Genomic DNA, 24115 nt, shown 5'->3' with positions numbered 1-24115 from the left:
TTGTTTCTGAAAATATTTAAATATGTAATTAATAAAGTTGTAATAATTCTAAAATTATTTATATTGTCAGATATTATATGCATATGCCGTTTTATAACATTAGAGCAATTGTAATTTAGGATCTTAATGAGTTAATGTGTTATTAATAGTACACACCAAATTGATTCTTGGCAACAACAGATCGATCAGTGGTCAATGGCTCAGAGCGACCTTGAAGATTTTCCGCAGATACGCGGAATTCATATGTGGTTCCCTCGAGTAGTCTCGGTACAGTGGCGTGATTATACTTAGGATTAACATGTGTAACTGCCGGTACCCAGCCGCCACCATGTGTGAGATCACGTTTTTCGATGACGTATCCACTGTAAAAAAAATAGATTAAATTTATATGAAAAATATAATTAAATACATAAATTATTTTATCGTTTCTCACACATATCTATTATACAATTTGTGACACAAATTGTCATAGAACTTATAATTTCTAATATGACGATTTTGTTACGTATAATTATAATTTAATAATAATATTTTTAATAAAAGAGATAACACAAAAGAAATTTTTATAAATTCAAAAATAAATCAAAATTTAGTTTATGGATAATGTTTTCCAAATATTGAAGTTTACTTACGTAAGTTCGCTGCCTCCATTATCCTTGGGTGGCTTCCATGAAAGTGTGACGGACTGGCTGGTGATTTCCTCGTACTGTAAAGGACCTTCCGGAGGTCCAGGTTTATCTAGGACGGTAACTTGGAAGCTGCCTTCATCTATACCACTGCTGTTTTTCAATAATAGGTGATACAATCCCGAATCGGTTCTTTTAGCATTAACAATATGCACGATCGTATGATAGCCGATCGATGTGATCGTCGTCCTGTCGTTGGAGGTCAATTCATTGCTTCCTACGCTCCATGTCACCTCCGGCGTCGGTTCGCCAATGAAGTCGATATCCACGTGGAAGATAAGTCCAGCTTTAATACGAACGTCCTGCAAGGGCGTCTTGATCTTCGGAGCCACTAGAAGAATAATTTAAAAAAAAGATTTTTTTTTTAATTAAATGCTAATAAAGTTAAATGCTATAAAGTTGGAAAATATTTATACTTTTGCTAGAATTTTTTTTATTGAATTATCTTTTGAAATTAATTAAAAAAAATTTAACTTACGATAACGAGGTTTGGCAGTGACGAGGTCGCTGGGTTCTGACGGTTCGGACTGACCGGCGGCATTGACAGCGATCACACGGAATTCATATTCCTGGCCTTCTGTCAGATCTGGAACAGTGGTGCTATTTTGTCCAGCCGGTACGTGTACCGCGTTTACCCAGTACGGGCTACCCTTCTCCTTCTTCTGAACAATGTAACCCGTGATTGGTGATCCGCCGTCGTTCTTCGGCACTGGCCATTGCAGATCCACGTGGTCTTTATCCCAATCAGTAATCTGCGGTTTGCCAGGCGCGTCTGGTTCATCTGAAAATCATAAACGCATTTATTAACAACAGTATCATTATATTTTTAGTGTTAAGTGTTCAAATTTATTTTTAGGATTTATGGTACACAAATGAAATTTTAATACTTTTAACGTTACTTTCACTTAGATTTTATATATATATATATATATATATATATATATATATATTTCTTTTTTTTTTAAAGTCACTCACCAAACTCATTCTTCGCGATGATGCTCTTCGTAGTCTCGAGCGGATCTGATTCTCCGATATTGTTAACAGCCTTGACACGGAATAGATATTCTTTGCGATGAATCAGACGGTTGACTTCGTGACTCAGCACCATGCTCATGCCAGCATCGGACCAAGTTCCACGAGACATATCCATCTTTTCGATAACGTAGTGCAGAATAGGGCTGCCGCCGTCGTCGAGAGGATGTCCCCATGTCAAATGGCAACCCTCTTTAGTGACATTGGTGACATCCAAAGGTTTCTCTGGAGGCGCTGGTCTGTCGAGAACTGTGACCCTCGCGCTGGCACTGAAAATTTAACGTCATCGTTTGTTCAATCATCAAGAATATAATGAAATCATAATTACGCAGGCGACTTGTTGAAGTAACACAATTAAATTGTTATAAAAAAGTCTAATTGAAAGTTTTCTCTAATTATTTTTCAATATTAAAATTTTTTTATATTTTATTTTATTATTCACTAAAATTATTTTTAAATAAGCATTTAACAAATATTATTTGATTGATATGCTCGAAATTTTTGTGTCCAAATTAAAATGGTATAATCTTATTAAAGAATAAAAATTGATATTGTTTCTATCAACTATAATTTTTTGATTTTTCGATACCTGAAGCTACCGTGCTCGTTCTCCAAAGTTAGAGTGTAACGTCCAGTATCGCCACGGACAGAAAATGGAATCTCGAAGGTAGTTTCAGTGTTGGTGGTATACATTTCGTGACGAGAATCAGATACAATCTGAACACCATCGCGATTCCACGTTGCCTTCGGTTTAGGTGATGCCACGATAGGAATGTTGTAGCTGATCTTCTGACCGGCGCGAACCGTCAAATCATTCAGCAAGTGCGTGTCAAACGAAGGAGCAACTGCAATTATAATAAAAAGAAAAATTATAAATAGTATTATTAACAAAAGAAAAATAATTGTTAAAAAAAACAAATTGTCAAAAAATTCTCATTAAGGCATTTGTATAAAAAAATAGGTATTCTCTTGAAAGAATATTATGCATATACAATTTTTTATGAAAAATTTTGATTTTCTTGCAATAAAACTTTTTTTTTCTAAAATAATTTAATTATCTAGTGCTAATTTTAACAAAGGCTCCAACTTACTGAAACGAGGTTTGGCAACGACCGGCGACGACGCCTCGGATGGTTCACCAGGTCCACCCTTATTTACAGCGATGACTCTAAACTCATATTCTTGTCCCTCGGTCAGATCAGGTACTCTGGCGCTTGTCTTATCTCCAGGTACTTCGGCGGCCTTTTCCCATTGCCCGAAACGAGGTCGCTTCTCGATGATGTAACCGGTTATGGGCGATCCACCGTCTTTCTTGGGCGGTGTCCATTCAAGATCCACATGATCCTTGTCCCAGTCAGTGGCGACTGGCGTGCCAGGTTTATCAGGCTTGGCAAACGGATCCTTGGCGGTGATGGTATCCATTCCCGTCAACGGCTGAGACTCGCCCTGCTTGTTGACCGCTCGCACACGGAACTGATAGTCATGTCCTTCAATCAGATGGCCCACCTGCGCTGAGGTGGTGTTAGCCTCAGCCACAGGCACCCAACGCATGTTCTCTGTATCCATTTTCTCGACCTGGTAGTATTGGATTTCAGAACCACCGTCGTCTTTAGGCGGCCGCCACTTCAGCTGGCAGCCATTTTTCGTGACATTGTCGATCTTCAGCGGACCCTCCGGCGGCGACGGCACGTCCATCACGTTCACCGTTAACGTGGCAGAGTCTTTACCATTAACGTTCTTAGCCACGAGGGTGTAGACACCGGAATCGGAACGTTTCGCCTCCATCACGCGTACTTTGGTGTTATAATCCTCGTTGATGATTTTGATACGATCGCTTGCCATCACTACGGAGTCCTTTAGTGACCACTCTTTGCTTGGAGGCGGCTCGCCAATCACCGGCACGTCGAAGTCGAAGAAACCACCGGCGCGCACTTTTACGTCCAACATGTACTTTCTGTCGATCTTCGGTGGGACTAAACACAAAATATAGAATATAATTAATTATTCGTTATTAATTAAATTCTAAATGCATGACTTGAAAATAAAAATAATTTTAATAGTTTCTTTAGTTTAATTTTTAACTTTTATATTATAAAAATATTGTAAAGTTCAATATTCAATCAAATCAAATTTTTGAAATATATATAAAAAATTTGATAAATTCGCAAAAACTTACGGTTCTTGGGTCGCGCTACATGGGACTTAGACGCCTCCGATGGTTCGCCAGGACCAGCCTTGTTGACGGCTCTCACGCGGAATTCGTATGGAGTTCCTTCGACCAGGTCGTTGACTCTGCCGCGGTTCGTGTCGCCATCGACTTCCGCACACTTTTCCCATGTAGGACTGTACTTATCGCGTTTTTCGATGATGTAACCAGTGATCGGTGATCCACCGTCTTCATCAGGGCGGCTCCATTGAAGTTCAACAAAGTCCCTGTCATAATCAACCACCTCTGGCGTACCTGGCTTTCCTGGTTCGTCTATGAAAGATAAAATAATATAAAAATACATGAAAATATAATATTTTTTTAATTTTCAAATTTTAGAACATAATAAATTATAATTTTGATAATTATTTTGAAACTACGACACTCAAATGTTTACTTAAGACTATATCAAATTATTGCTTCATTAAAAATTTGTCTTACCGAAGGGATTCTTCGCCTCGATGCCCTGCATAGCAGTGAGAGGTTCAGATTTACCCTGCTTGTTGACTGCCCTCACTCTAAACTTGTACTTGTGTCCTGGCGTCAGGCCTTCCACCTGCAGATTCGTTTCTGGTCCGTCAGTTTCCCCAGCCGGCACCCAACGACCTGTGGCCTCGTCCATCTTTTCCACAACGTATTTCTCAATCGGCTGGCCGCCGTCGTCCTCAGGCGGCTTCCACGTGAGCTTGCAGCCCTCGGCGTGTACATCGGATGTACGGAGCGGACCTTGCGGTGGACTCGGCTTGTCCAGCACAGTCACCTTGACGACCGCCTCATCCCGGCCATTAATATTCTCAGCGATGACAGTGTATTTACCAGATTCCGCACGCGTAGCCATCCGGACGTTCAAACTAGTATTATAGTCCACGTGCTTGACTTTAACGCGATCGGTCGGCCGGACTTCCTTGCCGTTCAACATCCATTTGGTGGTTGGCGGTGGCTCGCCTGTTACCTTGCAGTCGAAGTTGAAGTTTTGACCGGCCTTGATCTTCACCTCGATCAGATTGGTGCGATCAATCCTAGGTGCAAGATTGCGCGGTTTGGCGATGATGGTCGGCGTAGCATCTGACGGTTCACCAGGGCCAGCCTTATTCACAGCGCGCACACGGAACTCGTATGGTTGGCCTTCAATAAGATCCGGTACAGTGGCGAATGTTTCATCCGCAGGCACCTCCAGTGCCTTCTCCCATTCGCCGTACTTGTCTTTCTTCTCAATTACGTAACCAGTGATCGGTGAACCGCCATCGTTCTCCGGTGGAGTCCATTTCAGATCAACGTGGTCCTTATCCCAGTCAGTGGCTCGAAGATCACCCGGTTTACCTGGTTCGTCTGCAAATAAATACGAAAATAGATTTGATCTTGATTCCCTTAGATAAAAAATAACATCGTTCTTTAAATTATATTTTGTACTTTATACTTGCGTCAACGTTTTGTATAATTTTTATTTATGATGTTTGATTGGCATACCGAATGGATTCTTGGCCACTATTGTTTGCTCCGCTTCCAAAGGTTTTGATTCGCCCTCGGCGTTGACCGCAGCCACCCGGAAGAGATACTCCTTGCCAGGTGTTAGACCCGTCACTTCAATATCTATAATAAATAATTCATTTTAAATATACGCTGTAAATCAAATTATGTTTCAAAGTATCGAATATATAGCTGAAAAACTCTATTAATAAAAAATAAAAAATCTTTTATATTTTTTAATACAAAATGTAATAAATATAATAGAAGCGATTTATTTCGTATTATTTAAATAAATAATTTAATAGCACATGTTTCATTCTATTAATCAATTTCAAATCTAGCCACTTACTCGGTTCGGTAGAACGTCCGCAGGGTACCCAACATCCGGTTTCCGGGTCCATCTTATCCACTTGGTAATATTCGATGGGTGTGCCGCCGTCGTCTTTAGGTCTCTTCCACTTCAATTTGCATCCTTCCTTGTGCACATCCGACACCTGAAGCGGTCCCTCAGGCGGCGTCGGCTTGTCCGTCACCGTCACCTGCACCGTCACAGAGTCCTTGCCTGAAGAATTGCTGGCGGTGACAGTGTAATCGCCACTGTCGTCCCGCGACACCGGACGTATGCTGAATTTGGTATTGTAGTCGGTGTTGTCGATCTGCACCTTGCGATCGGAGTGAAGCGGTATCGCGCCGTAACGCCACTCGATGTGTGGCGGCGGCTCACCGATCACGTTGGCATCGAACTTTAGCATTGAGCCAGCGGACAGGGTAACGTCCCTCAAATTGCGCCTGTCGATCTTCGGGGCCACTGCGACGAATGATTGCATGATTAGATGCCAATATCAGATTTAGGCAAGCACGCGGTTCATTGAGATTATTTTTGGAACGTGCGTACGTTTTGTGGCAATGATACAAGGATTACTGTCCTATTATAGATCAATCGCTTGTGTAATTAAGATGTTAGATGTGAACGTCAATTACTAAGGAAATATTGTATTTATTATAATTCTTACACAATATAAAAATTTTCAAAACAAAAATTACAACTAAACTAAATATAAATTATTATAATGGCCAAAAAAATTATATAATAGTTTCTTTATCATAGTTATAATTGCAAAGACAATAATACTGTCATATATTTAAAAAGTATTTCTAACGTATGCATATTTCTATCTATACATTTTATATTTTATATTCTAATTAATTTCTACGATTTTTTGGAATTTTTCAAGAAACAAAAATTATTCCAAAATATGGTATGTACTTACAGAAACGCGGCTTAGCAGTAAACGTCTTGCTTGCTTCGCCAGGTTCCGACTGGCCAGCCTTATTTACGGCGATCACACGGAACTGATAATCGTTGCCTTCTATCAGACCGTGTACCAAAGCTTTAGTAACTGGAGTCGCGGTCTCCAAAGCCTTTTCCCACATGGTACTGTATTTGTCTTTTTTCTCGATGATGTAGCCCGTGATAGGTGAACCACCATCGCTAACAGGTTCCTTCCAGGCGAGTTCAACTTGATTGGCCGTCCAGTCGACCGGCTCCGGTGCTCCAGGTGCAGTTGGTACAGCTATAAAAAATAATTAATATAATAAAATTAAAAGTTAATATTATTTAAAGAAATAGGAAGCAAAAGAAGTAAGCAGAAAAAGCAAGATATACTAAAATTATTTTAGAAATCCAATTAATAATTTATGAATTAATAAATATATTGTATGCTATACATTTCTGTGACGATATCTAAAAGTATTAACAATTCAAACAGATTAATTATATTTATCAAAGATGTTACTGACAGATATTAAATGTATTATTGATTACTTTCAAATAAAGAATACTCTACTACTTACTAAATGGATCTTTCGCTACGATAGAGCTAAAGGTCTCCAATGGTTCAGATTCTCCTTCTTTGTTGAGTGCCTTGACTCGGAATTTGTATTCGTGTCCAGGTGTAAGCCCATCCACCTTCATCTCAGGGCCAGTAGTTTTACCGACTGGTAACCAGACACCGGTCTCCGGATCAAACTTCTCCACGAGATAGCCTTCGATCGGTTCTCCACCATCGTCCTTGGGTTTCTTCCATTTAAGCGTGCACCCTTCTTTGTGCACATCGGATACCTCCAATGGTCCTTCCGGTTTGCCAGGCTTAGCTGATAAATAAATTTAGATTAATTGTTACGTAAAAAAAAAAGATTACACGCAAAGGATCAATTTTTACAAATTGTTACATATTAAATACATCTATATTAAATATATTTAATATTTGACAAAGAAAGGAAATGGATTAAAATAATTCGTTTATCATAGACTAAAAATTATTTTTTAAAATTATATACATAACTTATAAATTGTGTGGAAAACTTGTAAAATATTAATTTATAAAAATTACTCACAAACGACGGTGACTTCGACTTCGGCAGTGTCGGAACCGTGCTGATTGATTGCTGTGATCTTATAAGTGCCGCTATCTTTGCGTTCGGGCTTGTCATTGAAGAACTTGCTGTTGTAAGGCACATTTTGTATTCTGCGGTGTGTAGTTTGCTGAATACTCTTATTATTGATCACCCACGTAACGTCTGGCGGTGGTTCGCCAATAATCTTAACGTCGAAGTGGAACGCTTCGTTTTCACGCACGGTTATGTCGCGTAGATTTCGTCTGTCGATCTTTGGCGGAACTAAACAATTAAAAAAGATAATTGCCATCACCAAATCTCTTCCTTATACCTATTAATATTTTTTAACAATTTTTATTTCTAACAAAAATTTTTACATTAAAAACTTTTTTAATTCGAGATTTTTGATTCAGATTTTTATTAAGAGAAAAAAATCATCGTTCATTAAAAGTTTTAAATATTATTTAGCGGAAGATGCAAAAAATTTAATTAAAATATTTTTATAAAAAGACTCACGTCTTCGACTCTTGGCTGTAATCGGTTTGCTGGCGTCGGATGGTTCACCAGGACCGGCGGCGTTGACGGCCTTGACCCTGAACTCATATTCGACGCCCTCGTCGAGATTGTCGACGCGACCCTTGCAATCCGGCCCAGTCTCGCACGCCTTGATCCACTTGGGCGCACCCTTCTCCCGCTTCTCGATCACGTATCCAGTGATTGGAGATCCGCCGTCTTTCAACGGCGGGGTCCATCGCAAGTCTACGTGATCCTTGTCCCAATCGGTCGCCTCCGGACGTCCTGGTGCACCAGGTTCGTCTATGGTACGTAAATAAAACTAATGTTATCTGTCCAAACTGAGAAAAGCAAATAGAAGACGTTTCGAGAAAAAAAAATTAATAACTGTTAAAATCTGATTAATTAAAGTTTTTTCGAGTCCGACGGTTGTATAGTATCAAAGCAGATTTGCATTCGAGTACGATCTTTACTAAAAACAATATAAAAGTTAAATAAAAGAGAATAGATTTGACAGATTAGAAATCTTACCAAACGGATTCTTGGCGACAATTCCGTACTCGGTCTCCAACGGTTCGGATTCTCCTTCCGCGTTTACAGCCGCAACTCGGAACTTGTATTCTTGTCCGGGCACAAGATTCTCCACTGCCATCGTAGGTTCCTTGGTGCGTGCGACTGGAATCCATCTACCAGTCTCTGTGTCCATCTTCTCGACTACGTAGTGATCCAAAGGCGCACCACCGTCGTCCGCAGGCGGATTCCATTTGAGAGTACAGCCCTCCTTATGTACATCAGAAACCTTGAGCGGTCCTTCGGGCTTGCTAGGCTTGTCCAACACCAGAATTTCGATGGACGCCTCATCTTTGCCGGAGCTGTTCTCCGCCTTCAAAGTCAGCGTGCCGCAATGCGCCCTAGTCGCCGCTGAGACCACGAACTTGGTTTTATAGTCCTCTGTTTCGATGGTCAGAACATTGCCGGATTCCTGCTTGGCCTTGTTCAAAAACCAAGTCTTGCTTGGCGGCGGTTCACCTGTAACCTTAACATCCAACCGAATGACATTGCCAGCTTTGATCGTAATATCCTTCAGATTCGTGCGATCGATCTTAGGCGCAGCGTAACGATCCTTGGCGATCAGAGTATCACTGGGCTCGCTAGGCTTGCTCTGACCTCCTTTATTCACAGCCTTAACTCGGAATTGATATTTCTGACCTTCTACAAGATCTGGGACTTTAGCTTCGGTTTTGTTGCCTGGAACTTCCGCAGCTTTCTGCCACTTGCCGTATTGATCCTTCTTTTCAATTATATATTTCTCAATAGGAGCACCGCCATCTTTCTTTGGAGCTTTCCATTTCAGATCCACGTGATTCTTCGACCAATCCTTCAACTCGGGCTTGCTGGGTGCATCAGGTTCAGCTTTAATTAGAATAAAATGTTTTAGAAAGTGTAATATTATAAATAATACAAAAAATGAATTAAAGCTTTAAAATAAATTTCTAATTAATGCTTTATGATAAGTACATTTCTTGAATTATTATAATATAGTTAAAAAAAAACTCCAAAAATTAATTGCAAGGAATAATGAAAATAAATGCAATATTTACAATAAGGATTTTTGGCAGTCGTCGGTATGGACGTTTCCAGAGGTTCGGATTCGCCCTCAGAGTTGACAGCTTTGACACGGAATTGATAATCTTTGCCTTCATTCAAACCAGATACGTCTGCCTCTGGAGTCTTGCTAGTTCCGCATGGCACCCAACGTCCAGTATCTACATCCATCCTCTCGATGACATAATGATCAACCGGTTCGCCACCGTCGTCATCGGGTTTGTCCCATTTCAGTTTACAACCCTCGGCCGTCACGTCGGATACTTCGAGCGGTCCTTTTGGTTTGCTAGGTTTACTCAAAACCTGATAAACATCAAGATAATATGATAATCAATGATTATATTTAATGCTCTAATGATTTCGTATTTTTCATAGAAATTAATATACATAATTAATTTTGCGAAGCAATTTACAAACCTGAAGCTCAACATCGACCTGATCAGTGCCGCTATCGTTCTTAGCGATGACGGTGTAAGTGCCAGCATCCGAACGCTGAAGCTTGTTAAGAACAAACATAGTATGATAATCCTCGTTCTCAATCTTGAGTCGATCCATGCTCTTTAGTATCGTGTCCTTAAGTTTCCACGTAACGACTGGTGGCGGTTCACCCTTGATGTCAGCTTCGAGTCGTAGCATCTGGCCAATTCGCATGACTTTCTTATGGAGATTCTTGCGATCGATATGCGGCGCCACTGTAAATAACAAAAATTTTTTTAAAATTAGATATACATTATTATATTCAAGAAATAAATGCTTCTAAAGTCAAATATAAATCTTACAGAATCGAGGCTTGGCCACGACACTCTTTGAGGTATCGCTGGGTTCACCAGGTCCAGCCCTATTGACAGCCACGATTCTGAATTCATATTCGTGACCCTCTTGAATACCATCGGTCACTTTAGCAACAGTGCGCTCTCCCGGCACTTTAGCGACGTCCACCCACTGTCTACCCTCTTTGTCTCGCATTTGTACGATGTATTTTTCGATCGGCGCACCGCCGTCGTCCTTGGGCGGAGTCCATTCGAGGTCGACGAAATCCTTGTCCCAGTTTTTGAGCTCTGGTCGACCAGGCTTGCCCGGTTCGTCTAAAGTAAAAAAAATATATCATAATAAGTGCAATGAATACGTAAATACTAGGGGTGTGTGGATACCCGAGATTTCGGATACCCGTAAGTTTCGGGTACCTGAATTTTTTCGGGTGCCTGAATTTTACAAACTTTCGGGTTTTGACCCGATCCCGAAAAAAAAATCCCGACCCGACCCGAAACTCGGGTACCCGTAATTTCGGATACTCGCACACCCCTAGTAAATACATATATAATATATTATTTGAAGATTAAACTCATTTTCTAAGTTTTCAAACAAATTCCAAAGCATACCAAATGGATTCTTGGCTATAATAGACTTGTCTGCTTCCAGATCGTCTGATTCTCCTTCTCTATTGACGGCTTTCACACGGAATTTATACGGTTTGCCCTCCTGCAAGCCGGTGATAGTCGCTTCAGGTTCGGTACTACGACCGCAAGGTACCCATTGTCCTGTAAGAGGATCCAACTTCTCGATCTCGTAGTATTCGACCGGTGAACCACCGTCGTCTTCGGGTTTGTCCCATTTGAGTTTGCAACCGTGTTTGTTAACATCGCTCACTTCCAAAGGACCCTGAATTGCAAAGAAGACGCTTAATCCTACTATCAAATTTTTTAAACAATTTATTCACTAGATAATTAGAATAAATATTTATTATTATTTTACATACTTCACATCTTATTTAACAAAGATTTAATTAAAATAATTCAATTTTTAATTTTTATAAATAATATGCATAATTTATAAGCAAATGATATTAAATGTTAGATTCTTACCTTTGGTTTGCTAGGCTTGCCAAGAACAGTAATTTCTACTTCGGCAGTATCTTCGCCAACTTCGTTCTTCGCGTTGATCACGTATTTACCAGTGTGTGCGCGTTTAGTTTTTAGAATAATGAATTTTGTGTTGTAATCAACGTTATCGATTCGTATTGTGTCGTCTGATACAAGTTCCTTGTCTTTGAAGGTCCAAGTGACTTTTGGTGGCGGTTCGCCAATTATGTTTACGTCCAGGGTTACTGTAAGACCAACCTTTACCGTTATGGCTTGCAGATTCGTGCGATCGATGAACGGTTTCACTGTAAAATAAAAATTAAGATCTCTTTGATAAATCTACCCATTTTCACACAAAATAAATTCAACATAAAAAAAATTTAATTTAAATAAATAGTAATTAAATAAATAGTAAATAAATAGAACTTCATAATTTTTCTATAATCTTATTTGTACAATAATTTCTTCAAAAACGCAATATATTTTTTGTCTCTATTAAACAACTGTCACTTATTAAACATTTTTAAAATAACACTTACGCCAACGAGCTTTAGCAGTGTGTGGATTCGTAGCCTCGCTGGGTTCACCAGGGCCAGCCTTATTGACGGCACGTACTCTGAATTGATATTGATTGCCTTCTTCTAAACGTGGAACTGTGCCAGCACATACAGGTCCTTGCACTTCGGCAGCCTTGACGAAATTAGCACCAAATTTATCCTTCATCTCAATAATATATCCGGTAATCGGTGCACCACCATCCCTTATCGGCGGCTCCCACTTGAGTTTTACCATATTCTCCGACCAATCGACAATCTCTGGAAGTCCAGGCGCCGCTGGAGCATCTAAAACATTCCAAGAAGTACCTCATCATTTTCCTATTCTTCTTTAACATTAAATAAAATTATAAAATAAATATCGTTTTAATATCGCGTCAATCTTTGATGTTTTTATAATACACCTTTGATATTCTTATAATATAATGTTGATAAAATGTAATAATGTAATAATATCTTTAATTAAATTTTTTTATGGCAAAAGTAAAGGAGATTTTTGTTGATTACGGTATATTTAAAATTATTCGATCCAAAATAGAATTACGTACAAAAATAAATACGTATGCGAACGCATTGTAATTAAAATTAGAATACTATACCGTATGGATTCTTAGCTACGATGCCAACGTCAGTTTGCAGAGGTTCTGATTCTCCCTCTTCGTTCACAGCCTTCACACGGAATTCGTACTTATGGCCGGGTTCCAAACCGGTAACCGTGTGCTCAGTTTTTTCAGGATCCACGATACCGGCTGGTACCCAACGACCTGTCGTCACGTCCATCTTTTCTACTAGGTAACTGGACAGAGGAAGTCCACCGTCGTCTTTCGGCTTGCTCCATTTCAATTTGCAGCCCTCCTTGTGCACATCGCTTACTTCCAGCGGTCCCTCCGGCTTTCCAGGTTTATCTGCATAATTGCACAAAGTTTTATAGCATAAATATGTTGTAAATATCATACTTCTGGATTGACAATTTAGCCTAATATAATTTATATTACTTAATTTCAATATTTATTATTCAATTAAAAAAAAATATGTAAGGTTTGCTTATATTATGCATTTGTAATTTCAACATAAAATAAAATATTTTGAATATTTTATAAAGTATAAAGAATTTTTTTTTAGACATTTAAGTTGATATAGATACAAAATATATTCAAGTTTATATTTACCAAGGATATTAATCTCTACATCGGCTTCATCTTGTCCAGAGTCGTTCACAGCCTTAATGGTATATTTCCCAGTTAATTTCCGAGTGGTGTTTGTTAACTGGATCTTAGTGAGGTAGTCTTCATTATCGATCTTTACGTTGGCACCAGTTTGGAGCGGCGCATCGGCAAAACTCCATGTAACTGTTGGAGGAGGTTCACCTTCAACATCGACTTCCAACTTCACCAATTGACCTGCCCTTACTTTGATAGTCTGCAGTTTATCACGGTTGATGTGTGGTTTCACTACAAAAAAATATTTATACAATATTATCTTGAATTATTTCGTGATAATTAAAAATGCGAATTTAATATTTATTCACGTTTCTCCTCTTCTATAAAATACAATACATTAAATTTTATTAGAGAAAAATTTTTAATCAAAATAAAAATTAAAAATAAAGTTTAAAATAAATTCAACATTAATTTTATCTTAAAATTAATTCTAATTGTAATTCTAAATTGTAATTCAATGTACTGTCTAATTTACAATTATCAAATAGTTCTAATTTTTTGTATAATTAAAAGTTATATTTAGTTTCAATTAGTTAATTAAATTGAGAAACTCACAGAATCTTGCTTTTGCAACATGCGGTTTGGTCGGGTCGCTGGGCTCCGATGGTCCAGCCTTATTAACAGCACGAACACGGAATTGGTAAGTGGAACCCTTCTTCAAGCCAGTAACACGACCTTTCGGTTGCGGCGAGTCAGTGACAAGAGCTTCTTCCCATTGCGAGGAAGGTTTCTCCTTCTTTTCAATAATGTAACCAGTGATCGGCGCACCGCCCATGTCTTTGGGAGGTTCCCATTTGAGATCGACGCGATCGACGTCCCAATCTTCGAATTCCGGTGTTCCAGGCTTGCTTGTGACATCTATTAGAAAAACGTATTTAGATTAATTTTTAATAATCTCTATATTTAATTTGTTTTATTTTGCACTTATTTATTTTTATACATACTTTTACTTGTTCAAAAAATTTATTTTATTCAAAATTTTTTTATCAATTTAATTTTATTATTATTTAACTTACCGTAAGGGTTCTTCGCGAGTGTGGAACCGTCTGACACGAGCGGCTCCGATTCTCCTTCCTCGTTCAAAGCCTTTACTCTAAACTCATACTCATGTCCCTCCTGAAGACCCTTTATGTCCATCTCGGTATCCGCCGTACGACCGACCGGTATCCATCTGCCTGTCGATTTATCGAGTTTCTCCACTTGGTATCCAGTAACCGGCTTACCACCATCGTCTTCCGGTTTGCCCCATTTCAGTTTGCAGCCGTTCTTCGTGACGTCCGCCACTTTAAGCGGTCCCTTTGGCTTTCCGGGAGCAGCTGTATATAAGAAACAAAACATGCAATTTCAAATAGAATTTAAAATAAAAAAAAGAGAAGAATTTTATAATTTATTCTGTCACACATTTTAAAAAATATTAGACATTTATTACACACATAATATCGTCACTTCGACTTCTGCCTCGTCTTCGCCATGAGGATTGACAGCCTTGATTTTCCACACGCCAGTGTTTTTGCGTAAGCTATCGGTGATGGTGAGCTTCGTGTTATAGTCAACGTTAACAATCTCTATGTTCTCGCCGGATTTTACTTCACTACCCGCGTGATACCATTTGATCTCCGGCGGTGGCTCACCACGCACATCCACGTCGTACTTGACGGTTTTGCCCGCTCGTACGACAATCGGTTTCAAGTTTGTTCTGTCGATTCTCGGTTTCACTGAAGCAAAAAAATTATAGAACAAAATATTATTTTTAATTTCTATTTATCAAAATAGAGATCAGTTTTAAAATGTTACAATCCTTACAATATTTTTCCTTTTATGTTAATTATTATTAATTAATTATAATATATAAACAACCATAATTATATTATAAGTATATATATTTAACAAAAACTCACGAGCTTTGTGTTTGCAGATTTGCATCTTTGACGCGTCTGATGGAGGCGAAGGACCAGCTTTGTTTACGGCGATGACTCGGAACTGGTACTCGCCCTTTTCCTTTAGATCGGGTACTTTGCCTTCAAGTTGATTTCCAGGGACTTCAATAGCCTTTTCCCAATCAGGCTTGTACCGATCTTTTTTCTCGATAATGTATTTCTCGATCGGCGCTCCTCCATCGAAATCTGGCGGAGTCCATTTCAAGCTTACAGATTCATTATCGTAATCGGTGACTTCAGGCGTTCCAGGCTTCAAAGGTTCGTCTGAAAAAAATTATTTAATATAAATTTAAATTCATAGCGTATGTACTTTACATTTAGCGTTTAAATTATTGTTTAATATTTTTGAATTTAAAATTTAAATTAAGATCTTAAAAACATAATTGCGCAAAAGTTAAAATATTGGTTGTCATCTCCATTAAAAAAAATTTACGATATAGTAATCAAGGAATTTAACATTAAATAGATTAACAAACAGAGATACTAGAAATATTAAATTATTAAGTATATTTAATATAAAAAAATATCGTACCATACGGATTCTTGGCAACAACGCCGCGTTCGCTCACTAGAGGCTCCGAATCGCCCTCATCATTGACAGCCGTCACTCGGAACTTGTACTCGCTACCAGGATTCAAGCCGGTGACTTCAAATTCTGTGTTTGGCGAGTTTCCAGGCACTTTACCGACTCTGACCCATTTACCAGTTTTTGTGTCCATTTTTTCGATTTCGTACTCTTTAATCGGAACACCACCGTCATCCTCCGGCTTTTCCCATTTCACTTTGGCCGAAGTATTGGTAACATCAGTGACTTCCAGAGGTCCTTTAGGAGCATCCGGTTTTCCTGTGAAAGAAAAAGTTTGATTATGAAGACATTTTTTTTATTTAAGATTCTTTTTTATCTTAAAATCGATTCGTGTAACTGATTAAAAAATTAGAGAATAGATAAAATACTAATCAATAACCTATTAAATTATTAGTAAATTATTATTCTTATATACAGGACATAAAAAAAATTAAATTTGAAAATTGGGCTTACCGAGAACGGTGAGTTCAACGGTTTCTTCATCTTTGCCGTTAGCGTTCTCAGCAATCAGTGTGTACTTTCCAGTATCTTTGCGCATCGCATTCACGATCGAAAAGTCTGTATGATATTCGACATTGTCAATCTTGATGCGTTCGGTGGTAGTCAACGGGATGTTGTCTCTCCAAATCCATCTTGTCTCTGGCGGAGGTTCACCAGATACATCCACAGACCATTTGTGAGTGCGACCAGCTTTGATGATGACCGATTTGAAATTGGTTCGGTCAATTCTTGGTCTCACTGAAAATTTTTCCAATTTGAGAGATTGTTAAATTCACAAATCTAATAAATAATATCTATATATAATTCAAAATCAATAATATAAAAATGTTGTAAATTATGAAAATTCTATGTGATGATTCTATGAATTCATGAATCACGAATACTTACGATTTCTGTGCTTGCAGATGTGATTATCCGTGGCATCACTAGGCTCACCAGCACCGGCCTTGTTGTGAGCACGAACGCGGAATTGATAAACCATCTTCTCCTTGAGACCTTCTACTTTAGCCTCGGGCGTCGAGTCGGTAGTCTTCATTACCTCGACCCAATCAATGGCGAATTTATCTTTCATCTCAACGGTATAATGAGTGATCGGTCTGCCACCGTCGCTCGACGGTTTCTCCCATTTCAAAGACACACTGACATTATCATAGTCGAAGATTTGTGGCTTGCCAGGCTTACCAGGCTCATCTGTTAAGAATATTATATAAAATTAACTCAAAAAAATTAATCAAATTAAATTGTGATAATTTAGTTATGTCATCTAATTTTATTTTGCTTATTATAATTTCTCCTTATAAAATAATTTTGTTAATTATCAATTTCCATTCGGAAAAACTATTAATCATTAAAAATGTCAAATATATCATTACCGTAAGGATTTTTCGCGACGATGGCTTCCTCAACCTCCAAAGGTTCGGATTCGCCTTCTTTATTGACTGCCTTAACACGGAACTTATATTTCTTCTTGGGTGTTAAACCAGGGAACGTAAAAACTTTCTCAAGGGGACCAGTTTCTCCAGCTGGAATCCATCGCCCAGTGTCCAAATCCATTTTTTCCAATACGTAGCCTGTGATTTCAGTACCGCCATTATCTTCCGGCGTGTTCCACTTGACTTTGACATGATCAGAACGGACTTCTTCCACTTTGAGAGGTCCTAGTGGAATCGATGGCTTATCTGTAAAAAGATAATAAGTTTATGAGATGTAACATAAATTTCAATTAACGCTCTTTTATTTATGATAAAATAAACAAATCTTTTTTTTTGCAAATCAGTTCAAATTAATTGCTTTAACTTCAATTTTTTATTTTCCTTAATTAAATAAAAATATTTAATTTTGTAAATTAAATATTTATTGAGCTATACATATACTATTTACTATAAATTTTTATGTAAAATTTCATTAAAAATTTATTTTGATTTAATCAAAAACAAAAAAATGTTTGCTTGGAAATTGCGAGATATTAACAAGATCACTCACCAAGAACAACGACATCAGCAACGCTCTCGCAGGTGCCGGAACTGTTCGTCAATACCAATTTATATTTTCCAGAATCGGGTCTGGTGGTCTTCCTGACTGTCAGCACGGTATTTCTCTCGTATTTGTCGATCGTAAGCCTTTCGGCCGCGTCCTGGACGAGTTCCTTTTGGCCTAAGTACCAATGCACCTCCGGTTCCGGCTCGCCGGCATATTTGATATCGTACTTGATAACTTGGCCCTTCTTGACGACCAAATTTGTGAGTCCATCGCCGACGATATATGGCTTAACAAATCGGCACTTGGCAATAATTGGTTTAGTGGCGTCAGACGGTTCACCAGGACCTGCTTTGTTCACCGCTCGTATTCTGAACTCGTACTGGGTACCTTCTTTGAGACCGTCGATAGTCGCTTGAGTCACATCACCCTCGATTTCCTTGCCCGTCACCCATTCCTTTCCAAATTTCTCTTTGTACTCGATTACGTAGCCGGTGATCGGTGCACCGCCGTCATTATCGGGCTTCGTCCATGTCAGATCAGCGTGATCCTTGTCCCAATCGGTTACCTCGACATTCGTAGGCTTGCCCGGTTCATCTGGAAGATACAGGAATATCTTCGTTTGTCTTCTTTTACTGATTTATTGACATATTTACAAATTGCGAAATAAGTATTAGAAATTAAATTGCTACATTTAAATTTTACATTTAAATCATTTTCTATAATTTTTAAGAAAAAGATTTCATTGTAGGTAGTGTAAATTTCAATCTAAATCTTTTATATAAATTTGAATTTGAATGCAAAAATTTACCCCATGGATCTTTGGCTAAGACGGGCTTGCCGAACATCGCCGGTTCGCTGGAACCAAGTTTATTTACAGCCCGTATGCGGAATTTGTATTCCTTCTTCGCAACTAGATCTTCAACCTTGTAGGAGCACTTCTCGCCTGGCATGACTTCACCCACGCTGTCCCATTGAGCCTTCAAACTGAGATCAAGACGCTCAATGACGTACTTCATGATGGGTGAGCCACCATCATCTTTTGATGGCTTGAAGGACACGACGCAAGAATTCTGGAATATCTCGTTGACTTCGACGTCGTACGGCGCAGACGGGACGTCTAAAAAAAAAATTTATAAATAAAAGGAAGTAAAAGACAAGATTTTACATACAGAAAACTTTATAAAAATACAAACCTTGCATAACGATATTGACATCCTTCACTTCCTCACCCTGGTTATTGCTGATCTTTATTTGATAGATACCAGACGATTCGCGTTGGGGTTTCTTGATCTTATACGTGATTTTATCCTCGCCAACGACAACCTCAACGTCTTTGAGAGGTAGTGGTTTGCCGTCCTTCATCAGCTTCGCTTCCACTGGACTCTGCTTGGTGCCATCAACTGCGGAAACCGCAAATATAAATTTTCCATTTTACAATTCAACGTTTGTACACCACAGCTACTTTTATTACATCATGCATAAGATATAAACCATTACCTTTGAAAGGCACAACAAAGACCAGCGGGGCACTGCAGGGTCCTTCGACTTTGTCGGGAAAGTCAACGATTGGCTTGCTTTCACCCTTCTTCACGGTGAGCTTGCAGCTGCTCGTCAGCTGACCGCTCTCGCACATAATCTCACCGTCGTCCGTCATTTCCACTTTATTGAAGATCAACTGATGTTTACCGCCGCCCAAATTCTTGACCTCCACTCTCTCGTTGGGCTCGATCTTCTCGCCGTTGAAATAAAATACAGCCGGCGCGGTCTGATCCTGAAGCTCAACGTCGAGCACCAATTTCTCTCTCTCCACAGCAACGGTGTCCTTCAGCTTCTTGTTGAAACGATTAGCATCTGTAATTTCCAAAAAAAGATACATAATCAATCTTCTTCTAAAAAATTAAGGGTACATTAAAAAATTTGATGCACTTACAGTTAATCACGATTTCAGCTTCAGTCTTGTCCGCATTGCTCACGCAAGAATAGAGTCCGGCGTCCGTGACTTTACAGTCTTTAATGATGAGCTTACGCTTCCTACCTTCTTCCTTGATTTGCACCCTAGCGCAAAAAAAATTATAAAAAATTAAAAACAAATATTATAAAAATATTGATCATTAATTTAATTAATAATTTAATAATAATTTAAAAAATAATTCTCTCTATTAATACCTTTTGTCAGGCGTGATCGCCTGGTCACCTTTGAACCACTGGACATCACCCGCGGCATCATCCAATTCACAAAGTAAGGTCAAAGTTTCCTTTTCTACCAGTTGCTGGTGTTTCAGCACTTTGACGAACTTGTAAGGATATTCTAAAAAAAAGCATGATTAAGTAAAAATTTGAAGTTTTAGATAAATATTGCAAGAGTTGTAATTGAATTGAATTATTGCAATTTGTAATAATAATGCCTACCGACTACAGTAAGGATAGTTTCGGTCTTGTCCGTCTGCTTGTTTATTTTGCAAGTATACTCGCCGCTGTCTTCGAGAGTTGCATTTCTGATCGCCAGCCGACACACGCCGGACATGTCTTTAGAAATACTGTATTGGTCTCCATCCTAAAAATAATAAAATTTTTTTAATAATACTGAAATTTTCTAAATAATAAAAATTTTTTCGAGTTTTTAGCGTGATGATTTACCTCAAGTTTCGTTTTGCCTTTGTACCAGGAAATTTGCGCCATATTAGAGCTGACTGTACATTCCATGTAAGTTTCATGTTTGGTAAAACCGCTAGTCTTCTTCGACAATGGCTTCACGAACGTATACGTTGGATCAGGTTCTAAAATTTCAAAACACAATTTTTTTTTATGTAAAAATTTGATTCTCAGAAAGAGAAGATTTATCCAAAATATATTATTACGTACCATCTACATTAAGGAAACCTGTACTAGATATGCCGGAAATTTCGATTGTATATTTTCCAGTGTCTTCGACTTTGGGTCCACTAATGATGAGCTGATAGCAGTCCTCTTCGTTTTTGAATTTGTATTTTGCCGATGGGAATAATTCCTGCAAAAAAGAAGCAAATTATTTAGTGTCAGTTGCTTCCGTTTTTAACTTTGTCTTTTAATTATAAAATACGTGATATAAAATATTTTAATTAATTATAGTGTACAAAAATAAAACTATATAATTAAATAGCAACTATTTCTGACTTACGTCCTTTCGGAAGAACCATTTAGGTTTGCAGTTTGGTTTCGAAAAGTTTGCTTCGAAGGTAACCTTCTTGTCTTTGCCTTCTTTGGCATACTGGTCCACCAGTGGTTTTAGGAAACTTTCTTGTTTCTGCGAAAAAAAGATCGATTGTAAATCATATTCGGAGATTCAGCTGAAAAATCCAAGTAGTATTGTTCAACATCGACAGCGATCGCTTTGCCAGGCTATAAAAAAAGGTAGTAGAAAAAATCGGCGAAAAACTTAAAAAATAACGTCGCTGCCTCCCCGTACAAGCAGAGGAATGGAAGGCGTGGACAATAAAAAAAAAGAAACAGAGACAAAGTCTCTATAAGGATTGTAAAAAAGGAAATTCTAGATAAAAAATTTGCAAAAAGTTCGGTCAATCGTTCGTCGACAGAGCTGGCTGGACAAGCTTGTTTTCAAGCTTGTGATTTGTCATGCTTAGTATTGTTAACATCTGATGTTAAACGATTTTGAGAAGAACAAGAGTATGTAAGTTTCCTTGAAAAAGATAAAAAAATTCGCCATTGCTTGAGCAAAAGGCGCAAAAAGATAGTTGCTGGAGAAGGCATTGCTTATGATACATTTAAGAGACGACACCAATGAAAAAAAATATTATTATTATTATGTCAGGGATACTCCAACTGTGAATATTTTATCTAACGTTTAAATCAATTTAATTCTAAAAGAATATATTTAATAAATGTATAAAACGTTTAAAGAAGTTCATTTTTTAACAATAATGCTTAATATTAAAGTTTGCATAATTTATTTTAACTTTTAATTAACAATTCAAGAAATATTTCAATAAAATATATTAAACTTGTAATTTTATTTATCAATAATAATTTAATATAATTTAATTACTATAAAAAAAAATTAATTTTTTGTAATTGTTTAAATTAACAATTCTTTTATAAGGAAAATTTATCACAGATAGGATCCCCTCCAGTAAATTTTAAAATTAAACAAAGTATTCTTTCAGAAAATAAAAGAAGGATTAAAGAAAATGAAGTTATAGATCGAGCCAAAAGATGTAAAAGAAGCGAATTTCATCTTAAGTAATTAATAAAATAAGATTTTTATTAATCGAAGAAATAACAGTAAGATTTGGGGCGAGACGATTAATTTGGACAAGAGAGTCATCGAGAGAAAGAGCAAGTTCTCGAGCAAGTCAAAGAAAGAATATAGATAGATCGTCGAGTTTCGGAAGACTGTCGAGGCAACAGCGACAGGCATACAGACAGTCAATATCACGTGAAATTATTGGAGAGTTCGATTCACGTGAGAATCGGTCCAACCTCCGTCTTGATGAAGTGATGCAGGGTTGGCCAGTCGGGTATTAATTCGGCCAGAGACGGCCTACGCGATCCACTATTCTAGAAACAAGAAAAGGCATATCCGCGATCACAGCACCTTCCCGAAACACATCGTGTCGATCTTGCTCGCTGATCGTTTTCAGCGGAGAGCCACGGAGGACTTTTACTTCGAATTTAGCTGTCATTGTTAGCCCTGGCTTCATAAGTTTCGAATTTTCTGAATAAACCGTCGCTACTCGTCATTATGAGTTATGCATGATTAACTATGGTTACAATTATTATAAATAATTATAATAATTACTAAATTATGTTAAGTTGCTACAAAATACTGTCAAAAAGTACTACATTAAGTATTATTAAACATAACGTATGATTATTATTACAAAATGTTAAATTATTTGAATGTCGCAAATATTACTATTTTTAGTAGAAATGTTTTCTATTTTTTTCTTTTGCGTTGAAATTCTGCAGTTTTTTAGATAAGTGAGTCACCATAACTCAACAGAGCAAAGTGCGATGACAAGAAATGTTATTTGAATATTCTATATAACTTGTTTAAGTAATGAGACTTGTCTAATTGATTTGACTAATAATCTACATGTTATGTATTTTAGTTCAAAAACATTCATGAAAGCGTGTACATGCGTGATGATAAGCATATGTGAGATTTATTTTTAATCAAGCTAAGCATGAAGAGCATAGGTAAATTCAGTTGCAGTTTGTTAATTTTTAATTAACCTGCAACAAGAATTCACACGAACATTATCAACTTTATATTCGCGCCTCTATTTCATAGTTTCCTAAAATTTTTGGAGATTATTTAAAAAAGCGCAGGCCAAAGGGATCTCGTAAATACTCGCAAGAATTTTAAAATATTCTTCGAAAAAGTTACATATTGTAATATAATTTTATCGTGCTTTTATTAAAATTAATCGGAACAAACGCAATATAAAATTCTTGCGAATAACTGACTGGCTTTTGTTTTCATTGATTTATTCGGTTTACATCCTTAGTCGGATTGATGTAACACCTGCCGTAATAAGACAAAGAGATCAATCATAGTTACTTTAAATGCCTACATCGCGCAAGAACCGACCTCTTTGCTGTGTTACAACAACACAATTTCTATGTCTTATCTCGTTCAAAGGGTCAAGTTTAGAAAATCCAAAGAACACGGAGGTATTCTGGCAAATTATAAGTATCGAAGAAATCTTATCTCTATATTTCCTAATTCGTACAACTTTAAACAACTAAAATAATTTTTTATGCACAATGTCTAAATAATCATGTGATATTTAAGTTTAATTAACCAGAATACCGCGCAAAGGAAGTTGCGGGGCAGTTCTGCTCTCTGTTTCGTGGCTTTTTGGAAACTTAGGATGCACTGCTTTAAGATTTTTTTTTCGCGAACCTTCTCCTTGGCGTGTGCCGCTAGTTTTGGCCAGTCGACGATTAGCTCCTGCAAACTTGGCCTGCGCTGAATGTCGAAGATGTCCTGCATGCCCGGCACACACACATCATGGTTAATGCCACTCTTATACAATTAGCCAAATGCCGATCAAAGAACTCTGATTTAAAG

The 24115-nt window shown here is 37.8% G+C and overlaps 1 protein-coding gene across 1 annotated transcript in view; it reads right to left on the bottom strand.

Moving 5' to 3' along the window:
• LOC105195136 (twitchin) overlaps window positions 1-24115 on the bottom strand; it is an 88069-nt gene that overhangs the window by 14830 nt on the left and 49124 nt on the right. Inside the window, 41 exon segments of the mRNA XM_039449994.1 lie at window positions 157-362; window positions 633-1017; window positions 1165-1467; window positions 1662-1987; window positions 2308-2563; window positions 2810-3691; window positions 3895-4197; window positions 4366-5253; window positions 5392-5514; window positions 5741-6199; window positions 6663-6965; window positions 7246-7545; window positions 7789-8070; window positions 8305-8604; window positions 8833-9714; window positions 9903-10209; window positions 10324-10598; window positions 10686-10991; window positions 11286-11565; window positions 11769-12070; window positions 12305-12607; window positions 12919-13224; window positions 13489-13770; window positions 14095-14397; window positions 14556-14855; window positions 14973-15254; window positions 15438-15740; window positions 16009-16320; window positions 16516-16800; window positions 16951-17253; window positions 17436-17741; window positions 18046-18636; window positions 18851-19159; window positions 19236-19442; window positions 19540-19893; window positions 19973-20097; window positions 20209-20350; window positions 20452-20596; window positions 20680-20819; window positions 20905-21049; window positions 21200-21325. Of these exon segments, the coding sequence (XP_039305928.1) occupies window positions 157-362; window positions 633-1017; window positions 1165-1467; window positions 1662-1987; window positions 2308-2563; window positions 2810-3691; window positions 3895-4197; window positions 4366-5253; window positions 5392-5514; window positions 5741-6199; window positions 6663-6965; window positions 7246-7545; window positions 7789-8070; window positions 8305-8604; window positions 8833-9714; window positions 9903-10209; window positions 10324-10598; window positions 10686-10991; window positions 11286-11565; window positions 11769-12070; window positions 12305-12607; window positions 12919-13224; window positions 13489-13770; window positions 14095-14397; window positions 14556-14855; window positions 14973-15254; window positions 15438-15740; window positions 16009-16320; window positions 16516-16800; window positions 16951-17253; window positions 17436-17741; window positions 18046-18636; window positions 18851-19159; window positions 19236-19442; window positions 19540-19893; window positions 19973-20097; window positions 20209-20350; window positions 20452-20596; window positions 20680-20819; window positions 20905-21049; window positions 21200-21325 (13237 nt within the window).

This window comes from Solenopsis invicta, chromosome 5, assembly GCF_016802725.1.
Source record: "Solenopsis invicta isolate M01_SB chromosome 5, UNIL_Sinv_3.0, whole genome shotgun sequence".
Lineage (NCBI taxonomy): Eukaryota > Metazoa > Arthropoda > Insecta > Hymenoptera > Formicidae > Solenopsis > Solenopsis invicta.
Note: the sequence above shows the minus strand (reverse complement) of the source record. Positions and strands in the feature narration are given on the sequence as shown.